The 12,897-nt window shown below is 32.4% G+C and overlaps 1 protein-coding gene across 2 annotated transcripts in view; it reads right to left on the minus strand.

The window, feature by feature from the left end:
* LOC149420990 (UDP-glycosyltransferase UGT5-like) overlaps window positions 1–12,897 on the minus strand; it is a 55,516-nt gene that overhangs the window by 12,993 nt on the left and 29,626 nt on the right. The window contains exons 1-2 of one of the 2 annotated variants that reach the window (XM_089635666.1): window positions 6,293–7,478; window positions 2,909–3,131 (exon numbers count right to left, since the gene is read on the minus strand). In XM_089635666.1, the coding sequence (XP_089491792.1) occupies window positions 2,909–3,131; window positions 6,293–7,126 (1,057 nt within the window). In that variant the 5' untranslated portion in view covers window positions 7,127–7,478. Of the gene's footprint in view, window positions 1–2,908; window positions 3,132–6,292; window positions 7,479–12,897 lie in introns of those variants that run through there. The other variant, XM_089635667.1, reaches the window with a different exon arrangement.

The following is a 12,897-nucleotide window of genomic DNA, read 5'->3' on the forward strand; positions in this document are numbered from 1 at the left end:
CAATAGTTTATAAAGTTTCAGCAAGTGAGTTGTAGAAAGGATCAATAAATTTATATAAAAAGCGTTTCAATATCTGCGTCATTCAGCCATAATTTTACCTCCTTAACATATTCTATTGTTTTATTTATCATTTGAGTTTGTAGTGGTAGAAGGTTGAATGTGCGAGGACCGATGAAACTGCTATGTGTCTGCATTAATTTAGTATTTGTTTGGGGGGTGTAAAATATATTATTTGTTCTTTTGCTCATTCTGTTTTCATTTATTTTGAAATTATTTTTGTTTTTAAATAAATATTTCATTGTTTGTAATATAAATAATTTACGAATGCTAAATAATTTAGATTCTTTGTATAATAGGTTGGTCGAGAATGTTTTGTTTTTGTTATATATGACTTTAATTACGTGTTTTTGAATTATTTGTAGGGGCTTAATAAAGGTATCAGGTGCACCACCCCATCCTATTATGCCATAAGTGATTGCAGATTGCACCAGGGAGAAGTAGATCATTTTCAATTTTTCAGTGTTTAAAATTTCCTTGAGTCTATAAAATATGTAGGTAAGATATCTTAGTTTAGAAGTGGTTTGATTAATATGTGATTTCCAATTTAGATTAATATCTATTGTTACTCCTAAATATTTTATATTTTTGACATTAGCGAGTTCGTTGCATAGGAAGCACATTTCTTGATTGCAAGTTGTATTATGGATTCTAATTTTAAGGTTGTCTTTGGTTTGTTATTTATGTTTTTGTAAAAAGGTAAGTGGTAAGTAAAATGTTTTGCTGTAGTTTAAGACAAGTTTGTTGTATTTTAACCATTTTGAAACAAGTGAAATACATTCAGTTGCTTTCGAAAAAGTTTCTGTCCAATTATTACCATCCACTATTATTGCCGTGTCATCGGCGTAAGAAACAATTTTACCAGGGATGACAAAATTACATAAATCATTTATATAAATTAAGAATAAAATCGGGCCAAGCACAGTTCCCTGCGGAACTCCGTTTTTTATCTGTGTCTCTGAACTATAATTATTCCCAATTTTTGTTTTTTAGATTACTATTTTGTTTATTTTAGATTACTTGTGCTTCTCGCAGACCTAACAATTTGATTTATATGTAGGAACTATCACTTCAAACGCGCAAACGGGAACTAGAATAATATTATGTCGTAGTAAAATGGTAATCATTCGAGTTAAAGAATTAAATTTAACTATCATAATCTATCTTCTATACAAATAAAAATATATTAATGTTCGTTTATTCAAAATCCTTCATTGATTGCTTTAAAATTTTGACACAACGTTGCATTCGAATACGCGTGTGTTTTTTAAATAAATATATACATTTACATAGATGTCACCTGTGACAGGAAAAAACATGCTTTTTGAAAAAACAGCGCCCTCTGTTGGACATAAAACCAAGACGCACTATTGTTTCTCTATTTGCACAGACAGAAGAGGCACAGCAACGCGCGGCGGGGTACAGCTGGTTTAAAATGAAATCAAAGTTGTCTGAGATGAGTAAGTACACATAGCTTACAAAGTAATTACCCCAAATAATGTAAAAATAAAACATTTTATACGTTAGGAATGTTATTAACCTTTCCATTGATAATACAGTATATTAATTTCGTGAAAAATAACTAGGACAACTAAACACACCAGTTTTGTTTGATTAAACATTATTAGATAAGATATTATCATGTTGTGGATGTTAGAATTTATTGGATTAAATACATTAGCTTATTTAATATGCACATGCGCTTATGGATCCTTATTTCAGTACCCAATAGTACTTTAAGCTTTAACACATTACGCTATATTGTGCGCGCATAATTTGGGCTTGACATATACGTATTATATCTATGTTGGGGTGATACATTAAGCTAATAATCTTCCTCATGAGAGGGGGTCATATCAATTGGGGAACTGCCACCGAATATCATTTCTTTGTATAGGATCTGTCACTTTGACAGATGACAGCCGCGTAATTACGGCGCTCCGTAAATTGTTCTAACCCCCTCTCCTGCTATAGGCATAATTCTTAAATATAGCCTGGCTAGCATATCACGGCGCATATATTCGCCACGCCCACACTTATAATACATCATCTTTTTAGGTGTGACAGGTCCGTATGGGATTGTATGGCGAGCAATATGGAGTTATATAAAGAGGCTTTGAACCTATAACGTAATCTGTCACCCCCGTAAATCCCAACACTTGTAGGTACTTTATAATATCACTAGTTTATTTCGGCGTGAACTCCATTTAGTCTAACGGCGTACGACGCCAATAATAATGCACATAGGTGTTGCTTTTTTAGATATCCAACTATCGGAGGTCGCCCAATGAAACAGAATTATAGTGACGCGTTACAATAAAGCTCTATTCTGCTCACAACGGAGCTATTTATAGATAAGCTTTACTAAAGATGGTAACTTGGAAACAAATAATTTTTTGGTCTTTTCGGTTCATAATATTATATTTAATGTAGAAATTTAAATTTATATTTTATTATTACGTGATTACTTCAATTCAACTACCCATAGCTAATTAAACTTTGGCATCCCCGTATTGTGTTGGGAGGCTGAACAAAGTGTGAAGGGAAGGTGTCAGGAAAGTTAAAATAATTTTATATAAAACACTAGTACCTGACCGGCAGTCAAAAGGCTGCGGGTTCAATTCCCGTCAGCAGCATGTATTTTGTTCGGAAGTTTTTGTCAATTTATCTGTGTGTTACATGCTAATAATAATTATTGCTTAAAAATAATCTGTAATCATTAATTGTTTTTATTTTTATTAAAGTCTAAACGCAACATGCTTTATGTGAGTTATGCATCTTTGTGAGTACCTACTGAAATGAAGTCAAATAAGTTTGATGCGCTATACTAGATGATGTTCAAAATGCTTACGCAGTAGTTCCAGCTGAGGAAGCCACTTCTTAAGGAAAACGTTCTTGGGCAGGTTCGGGATGGGTTCCCCCTCCCACTTCCAGATGACTTCGTAATCGATTTTGGAGAAGGCGTCCACGAAGGCATCCCTCTTGTGCAAGGGCATGGTGGAGGTTCTCAACATGGAGCCCATGCTAAACACGACCACCCCGTTCTTGGATGCGTTCATGAACTGTTGTAATTCCTGAAAAAAACAGTATATTTTAATTATTTTGAATGTGTCTGACACGTTACCTTTGACAATTAGAAACTGAGAAAACAATCTTTATGCGTTATGTCTTGAGACTTAACGTTGTACCAAAAATAAGGCAGGCACCTACATGTATTTGGGTACATGTATCTTTACTTTAAAGTGGAGAATTGTTAATTGAGGAGAGTTTTGCTGTCTAGAATTTCTAGATCAAGCTAATATTTTCGGAAAACAAATTAATTACCGTAATGAGATTTAAAATATCCGCTTATCTGCCAAAATGTTTTATTCATATTTTGCAGGATATATTATACATTTATAAAATGTTTTGACTATCCAACTACAAGGAATTCCCGTTTTAGGACAGTCAAATTTTGATGAATTAGCATAGGTACCCTTTTTGTACCAAAATAAAAAAAATGAAGAGAAAGAATAAAAAAAAAAAATAGACTAAGCATAGGTTTAGCAAACTTAATACAATAATAATAATACCCATTTGATCTCTGGTGATTTGACTTGTTGTTCTTGTATTGTTTTGTATTTATTATGCTTATATAATACACTTGCATAATGTGGATTTACTAGATGTTCATTTGTGCAAAAGTGTTTGGAAGGGTGTAGTTTTTCCTTTGAGGAAGATTTAACCCGGACATAAAGTCGGAAAAGAAAAATAAAGGTACTTATACTTAATAATAAAGAATTAGATGCATTGATTAAAGGATTAGCAAAAACCATGTACACATAAAGGTAGGTAACTGGTGTTTGCATTGTACATTATAGTCTTACATACATAATTTGGAAAAAAATGAAGATAATTTTTTTACACTTAAAAATATGTGAAACCATATATCATTTGGTTTAATTTTTTTAGTAAAAATGTATGTTCGTTCATAAATACTGTTATGAGATAATAACAGTTGTACGTCAAAATTTATTTAAATTTTTTTTATCCTCCGTTGAAATACCCATTTCTTTGTAATTGATTCAAAGTATGACAAACTTCAGACATATGCCTTGATAACCTGTTGTATGGGTCACATAGTTTAATAAATTAAATTAACCCAAGCAAATATTCTCAACCAACGACACAACATCATCACCGATGTAATATGTGTAATGCAATGCAATGAATATAGAAAATTATTAACGCATTTATCACAGGTACAAGGAAATGGACATTATTAATTCAAGCCACGCAGCTCGTGTAACAGATAAACGACGCGACGAGTCATAATATCTTCAAGTTTCATGAATTAAAAAAAATCACCTCTCAAGAATTTCACACGTTTCAATGGGAAAAGGTATACGAATTGGCGATGTGTTAGCAATGAGGCGAAAATAAACGAGGCAAGGAAATACTTAGCCATTCTTCTTACTAAACACGGTCAAACTATTTAAAGCTAAGTTCTATATTATATTAGATAGTTCTGTATAGTGGTCTCCCACCGCGGCACCTCACCGCGCGGCACAGGGCAATATCTGGGATATAATTTGTAAGAGTGTAATTGTATCAAATAATTAAGTCTATTGTGTAATGCGATTCGTTGGATCAACGCATTGGGCTAATGTGCCAGCCCAACGTGTACAGGATCACTTGGGGATGCCAACATTGGCCGGCCAACCTAATTATTGTCGGTTTTCTGATTTTTGCGTATTAATATTTTTTGTTTACGAATTACGACGTTTAATATTTTTTGTTTATTTAGATAAAGTTTTTAACAGTAGGTACTACCGACTTCAGTTGTGAAATCTATTTTCGTGTTAAACGTTCTGTATAAATAAGTGCCGTGGCTGCAATACTTTCCACATCCTTCTTCAATCTAGATCAAATGGCCAACAGGGTATTTTTGTTGTTTTTTTATAATCGAAAAAAATGAGGAAAACATTACGATAGTGAAGGTATTTAGTTTTTTTGTTATTAATAATAAAAAAAAATAAATGTTAATATTTAAAATGTGCCATTTTCGATTTGCCGCCTAAGTGACACGATCGTTTTGATTCGTGAATTGGCTAAGAGCATTAGCACCAACGTTGGCCCAATGCGTTGGGCCAGCGTGTACTAGAGGCGTTAGAAATTAACACGAGTTAGAGATTAAGCAACACGAGGGAGATTAGAATAGGTAAACATCGCGCCTCTTGGCCAACGTAGGCCAGTGAAGTTTACAATCGAGACTTTATTTTATGGGTCAGTTGTGTCACTAAACTGAAATAATGACAGAACTTGAGTAGAACCTTCACAGAACTTGAAAATATATTTTTAAATTTGATGAATTGTTCAAATTTTGTGAAACAACCCATCCCTACGCAAAAGTATGCAGTTCTGTTTACGTTCTAGCGATTATTTAGAAACCATATTCGATAATAACAGTTTCAAATACACACATCGCTAATACAGGCTACTGAGTTATTATTAGACTTTTTACTGCTCTGTTTTGTTTCGTGCCTGGAATGAATTGAGCTCATTTACCGGAGTGTCTGATAAAAATATATCATGTGAACGTGATCGTTTAAATAATTTTTGATTGATAAAATAGTATTTTCGTTATCAAAATAATTGACATTTATCTAATATAATTTTAAATCAATCCCAGAGACAGTAATAAACATAACATAATTATAACCTTGTAATCATAGACTAAATTATACGTAACGTATCTTTGTTAATATCTCATAAATCATCGAGGAAGAATTATTGTACAGGAGAATAATAATATTTTATCGTAGGGAGAGCAGACAGTGAAGATTAATTAAAATTATTCATTACAAGCTGTTGAAAGATTCTTTTAAAATTTAAACGATCTCATTTACATGACAATTAAGATTACAATTGCATTGTTTTGAAAATGTAAAAACTCATTCCTAGGATGTTTATTGGTTTAAAATCCATGAAACATATGTACCTATTTCTATTTATTTACACTTGGAAGAAGAGATGGTATCCGCTTGCATTACTAAGTACACAGTAAATAAAGATACGTTATTGCAAGCCTCTCGGATTGTGAATTTGCAATATTATGATGGTATATTTGCACTGTAGTTATTTAAATAGGAAATAGTTCATCGATACTATATATTATATATATGTAAATCTATAATGTATATAATAGTAATTTATTAAGCAATTATGAGATTTTAAAATAATATGTTAAAATTACCAAATCTAACGGCTTCAAATCTTTCCTAACGTGCATCCCGCTGGCCTCCACAATGCTCGGCAACAGGGGTTTGGCTCCGTGGAGAGTGAAGTGTGTGTTAGACAGCAGAGCGCTGGATGTTCGCCCAATATCAAATAACGGAGGAACAGTCCGATTTAGGTTCCTCTGAAGAATTTCCCTTTCTGGATTAAACACCAGTTGATTGAATAAAACCGTATAAAAATATTCGAAAAATTGGTTTTCCACTCGTTCCAGGAAGGTCATATGGGGTCCAAATGAAAGTAAAATTTGTGGCACGTAAGCCGAGAAACTTGGCTGGGCGAAGTAAGATAGAGTCCAGGGCATGAAGGGATGAGATTGCAACCCAATGATCGGCGCATCAATAAAATGGGCAATGCCCAAAGCACACTCACTGTTAAAGAATTCCACGAGGATGACATCAAATTTTTCTTTGTTATTGAGTATATCGTGCACCTCGGGTAACTTTGTCAACTGGTCGCACATTTTCTTCGCTATTTCTATAATTACGAACGTTTCTCTCATGTGCACGAATTTTTCAAGAAAGGGATAATCAGTCTCGAAAATTTTAAAATCTAACGTTTCTCGAGTTAGGTTCGTGAATACTCCCATGTTAATTTGCGTCCATCCTTTGATTGGCGTCGGGGGTTGGAAATGTGATATAATTGTAAGTTCGTGACCCCTCGCGGCGAGTTCTTTCAGGAGAGGATTAAATACATCGTGGTGGCTTCTTCCTGGGTGGGGGAAAAGTCCTAGAATTTTCAACCCGTCTACCCGCAACAAAATAAATCCGAGGAGAAATAAAATCTTCATCATTTTGAGCACTTCACTGACCACTTAACTTCCGCGTTGAAATATACCAAATTATAGAATGGAATTTTCACGATAACATTCACTGAAGCTTCATGCTTCTATTTCAGGCGACACGGGTCTTCCGAATGAAGAATGATTCCGTCGCGAGGTTAAAGCGACGCGACACTGGCTGTGACTTACTGATAAACAGTCATCGAGTTTATTGAGATTTGCGTATCACCGATGTTCAGAGCGTTATCTGTCGCGGATATGTCGGATCGTCAGGGCTAATTTCATGCGAAGAAGCCGTGACAAGTGGCAATCGTCCACTGCCCGATGCTCAGTTATCAGAGCAGTGGGGAACTCGACTACAAAAAAATTGCTTAGAATTAACTAGTATTATTATTGGTTTCTGGTACCACGGCGGAACGTGTCTGTATTCTTTCGGTGTCATCGGTTCTTAATTGTAGATAATGTCAACTAAAAACATGTTGACGGTTTCAAACCGCGACATTGATTAAATAATAATTAGATTATTTTGTTTGTGATTTATTTTTTTGTTGTTCTTTCTTCAAATTAAATAGGCATACAACTTAAGAAAAGATTTATGTGACTTTTTAAGTTCATCGTAAATCTTTCAGTTGTTGTAAAAGCCTTAGTTAATAGTTAGAAATATAAAAAAAAAAATAGATGATCTCCAGATGTGTGATCTTTAAGTATTTTAAAGAAATATAGATGTCGCTAATTAACATAAGATCTTTCGACTCCTAGGCCCCAAATAGACCAATTAAATTTATTACCCAAACGAGAAAGAATTTCGTGTTCCAACTTTCTTACAAAGCTTACTAAAATTTGACTTGCCCAAAATCCGTTTCTTTCGGTTTATATCTTCAGTGATTGTAATACTTACTAATGAAACTTACATTATTTTGATAGACACCTTAGCTAGGTTTCATGTTTGGTCGGTTATATTGTGAGTAAGTAGAAAACATTATGGAACATCTAGTATTATTTGAAACGATTAGATTTCGAATATCTGGAAAATTAATCGCAATTTAGGAAACGTCGTTGAGACATATCTTAAGATATCAGGCAAATAATGCCCCTTGACGGACCTGCAGTCGAGTTGCATTGTTTGGATTTAGCGCTTTAGTCTTATGTCGGACTTGGTATGTTGTTTGTGCGACAGTAATAGATTCACCTCTTTAAATACCCCGCATTAGATTCATACAGTAAGTTGTTTTCCGTTGCTGATTTTAATCTATTTGAAAACGATAACTGTACAAAAAAATAAAAATAAAGATCGGCAGAGAATTTTGGATTTTTTTACAAACCTCTTACTTTTGCTACTATTTTGTCAGAAAAATATTTGCTTTTTTTGTCCACCAAGGAATTGGCACAACGTTTATCGTCTCAGTTAAAAACCGTTTCTTTATAAATTAAAATACGGTAAAAGAAGTAACAGTCTGAAATTCACGAGTTTCGCTTTCAGAAAAAAATCACTTGTACTTTTTACAACACTCAATGTACCCAATTGATATAACTTTTACTGTCTCGATAGGAGAGTAAATATTTGTTTATCGAAAATATAACTTTCTTAAACATTTCATTCTGCATTCGAATATATTTATTAGTTACTAAGATACACGCATGACATATTCAGGTGTTTATTACTTTCTGACTACACTGTATTTTTAAACAGAATCGATTCGATTGAAGTGAGTTATTACGTATGCGCATCGTGTTACATCAATTTATTTAGAATCACTGACCCTTGTACCTTGGTTTTAAATTCGTTCGGAAAGGTGTCGTATTGAATTCGGCTGATATTTTTTATCACTCCTTTGTTTTCAAAGTTTTGTTTGTATTATGAAATCTGTTTAAATATTACCATATATTTAAAAAAACATTATAGATATATCTATTGTCAGCCTTACTAAAAAAACGAGGTGTAAGGTAAGAACAGTGAAAACTAGACCATGGCAGTTGTTTTTTAAAACGGTACTAAATCAGGCTCGTAGCTTGAAGAAAACATTTCTTGGAGGTGTGATCGACGAAATTAAGCATTACTTAAACTTTATGGTAGGCACTATAATGTACTGGAAAATGAATGTAAATTACCTTCATATCTTAATACTATAAAATGATGCAATAACATAAAAAATGACATCAAAATATCCGGATTTTTTGAAGAAACTTGTTCCCAAATGAACATTTCGATTTCGAGTAATGTTCAGCATTTATTTTGTATAATATCTATTAAAAACTTGGTGTTTGCTTTGCACGGCGTAAACATTTTAATATATTCTATAACACCGTGTTAAACTGCATTAAGCCGATAAAAACCAAATTATGATAAACTCAGATTCAATTTTTACATACATATATATATATATTTTTTAAATACATACATTTCTTTTGGAACAAATATAATATGTGATTTACCCGCCTCGGAACAGACTTTGTCTAGTGAGGCGGGTAAAATAAAAGAAAACAATGTAAACAACCATGAAATTAAATAAACGCCCGGGTTGCCGGCACTGAAACTGAACTGAAAAAATTTAGTGTTGAGTGCATCATACAAGATGCATTACAAATGTCCCATACAAAAAAATCAAAATATCCCCCCACCTCACAAAATGCATTTTTTCTCACCACCAGGATAGGAGGGGGGAGGGGTGAATTGGAGAAGGTGGGGAGGGGGATTGAGGGATAGTTGGATAGAGGGTATGGTCAGATAGATCAATATTATGGATATCGATGATTTTTTATGATTTAAAAATAACTTGTGTTTTAGATGGTTCAAGCTGGTCGCTTGGAAACATGCGAATTTCATGTGTACAATTTTTTTTTTGGGTAACGGTAATTTAAGTATAGCGGTTGTGAGAATGGCAATTATATATACTACCCACAAATAAATTTGTTTGCCGTCGGTTAGATCCTAGTGTAGGTAGTAGATACCTCTCCAAAAGTAAAAAATCCTAGATCCTAGTAGTCACAATTAGATTGCAGATTAAAATGGTATGAAATACAAATTTGGAGCTTAAGACTAGGTACTTGTATTATATTTTTTTGAAACTGGATCATTCAATGAAATAAGAAATTTGTTAATTGAATTAGGTTCATTGCTGTCAACGATACCCGAAAATTTACTGAAGTTTTACAAAATAATATACATTATACTCGATAAGGAAAGGTTATGTTAGCATTAAACATAATACAACCTCGATAAAGAGAGGTTATGTCATCATTAAACATAATACAATCTCGATAAAGAGAGGTTATGTCATCATTAAACATAATACAATCTCGATAAAGAGAGGTTATGTCATCATTAAACATAATACAATCTCGATAAAGAGAGGTTATGTCATCATTAAACATAATACAATCTCGATAAAGAGAGGTTATGTCATCATTAAACATAATACAACCTCGATAAAGAGAGGTTATGTCATCATTAAACATAATACAATCTCGATAAGGAAAGTGACTGAAACTGGAGGTATAATCGTATTGGTTTTTAAACGTGTCAATTACGATTGTGTCGAAGTTAATAATAATAATATTACAATACAAAAATAATCTTGAAATGCCTGAGGTGATGTCATGCGGAAATGTTATTGTTTTTTAATGGAGTTTTATGCATTTCGAGAATAACGTAACGTTATGTTAGCAAATGTTTATCACCAGTTGTATTTGAAAAAGTTAAGTTTGTTGTTTAAAATCAAATTATGTCTGAAAAACTCGCACAAAGTGATATATTTCAATTTTTGTTTCAAAACTGAAAAAAGATGACTCAAATAATGTTAGTGGTAATATGACAGTTGTGACATGTGCGGTATTAAAAAAAACACAAAATATTCAGGACCATAATTATAAATCCTAACTTTTTGAAATTGGCTTGTTCAAACGTAAGTACCTAAGTATCTGTAAAACGATGTCTGTGGTAAAACCTATGTTTGTGAGTTTTATTGAAAAAAAATGATTAAGCACCCTAATTATAAATCCTGGGTACGCCACTGAACTACACAATCAATATAAATTGAAATTTATCTAGGTTATCGGGGGCGCCGCAGTAAATGATGCGATTGCATAAAATCGACGAATTCAACATGTTTGTTTGTTTCTCCTCTGGCCGCCTGCACGAAGGACCGTTTAAATCTGTGTTAGGAGTAGTGATGTATAAATTCCCGGGAATTTATTTCTGGGGAATTTTGGGAATTTTGATTTTAACAACATAATACCTCAAAAAGAATAATATTTATTAAATAAAAAATAAAATATATCCACATATGGTACATATAGAGCAGGATAGATCCATAAAAACTATTCCCATATATAAAGGAATAGGATCCAAGAGAAAAATAACAAAAAAACACCGATCAAAATTATTTTAAAGTGAGTAGTATCTCTATATAATTGTATACTGTACAGTATTAGTAGCCTATATACACTTTATGCTAGTAAACGGTACATATAAAAAATCAATCGTAAAACTGTAAAAATGACACAACTTCACAGATCGTTACTGTTCATCTGATGATTCCGATTGGACACTGACACTATCAACTTCGCTTCCACTTTCACATTTTTTTTTTATTTTTTTATTTTTATTATTTTAATATAGATCATAGTTACATTAATACATACATTTTTTTGCAAATATAATATTTAGGTACATAATTGGTCATGTATACCTTATCAGAAAAGAGGAGCTCTTGTGCCTGATAAGGGAGCCACGATTCTTACTTCAGTGATTCAATGTTATGTGTAAAATATAAATATAATATATCCATATATTTTTTTAATATAAGTTTTTTTTGAAAAAAAGTTTGATTTTATTGATTTGTTCTTGTTGGTTCGTAATACAGCGCAATTCGGAAGGGAGATTATTGTAGTTTTTTATGGCTTGGTAAATATAATGGTTTTGCATTTGAGTTGTTTTAAAGATTGGCGTAATAAATTGATTTCCATTTCTCATCAGTTTGTAAAATTCTTGATATTCTGTGTTATTTTTTTCTTTACACATTTTTATAATTGAAGTTTGCTTAAATATATCATCAATATTTGGTACTGGAAACATTTTAAAAAGCAATTTTGTTGGGAAAGTAGAGTTTTTTTTAAGTATTACCTTTATAATAATTTTTTGCGAGACTTTTACTGAGTTTAGGTTGTTTTTATAAGATCCTCCCCAACCTATGATTCCGTAAATAAGCAGGGAGTGGACAAGAGCATAATATACATTTTTTAGTATTTTCACATTTAAAATATTTCTTAACCTAACAAATATATATATACATTTCCTTATTCTCTTTACTAACTCCGTAATATGGCTTTTCCATTTCAAATTTTCATCGATGATCACACCAAGATATTTAATTTCAGAAGAAGAGTTGATTACAGTACAAATAGGATTAAGTAGTTTACAGTTGACATTGTCACAATTTTCATCATGGATTATGATATTTACTTTGTGTTTAGGTATTTTTTGTAGTGAAAATAATACATATGTTGTTTTTTTGGCATTAAGTGTGAGTAGGTTATTATCAAACCATGATTTTAAGATATTAATACATTCATTTGCAAGTTTGTTAACTAGTTCCCATGTTTGACCTTTTATTAATAAAACAGTATCATCAGCATAAGAGATTAATTCACCTTTGATTTTCTGTTGGAAAATGTCATTTACATACATTAGAAATAGTAATGGTCCGAGGACCGTGCCTTGAGGAATGCCAAATGTACTTGTTAGTGGTGTACTAAAGGTTTGGTTTAATTTTACAATTTGAGGT

Source organism: Hesperophylax consimilis, chromosome 9 (genome assembly GCF_061612785.1).
Source record: "Hesperophylax consimilis isolate HC1 chromosome 9, BYU_Hcon_1.0, whole genome shotgun sequence".
In the NCBI taxonomy this organism is placed as follows: Eukaryota; Metazoa; Arthropoda; class Insecta; order Trichoptera; family Limnephilidae; genus Hesperophylax; species Hesperophylax consimilis.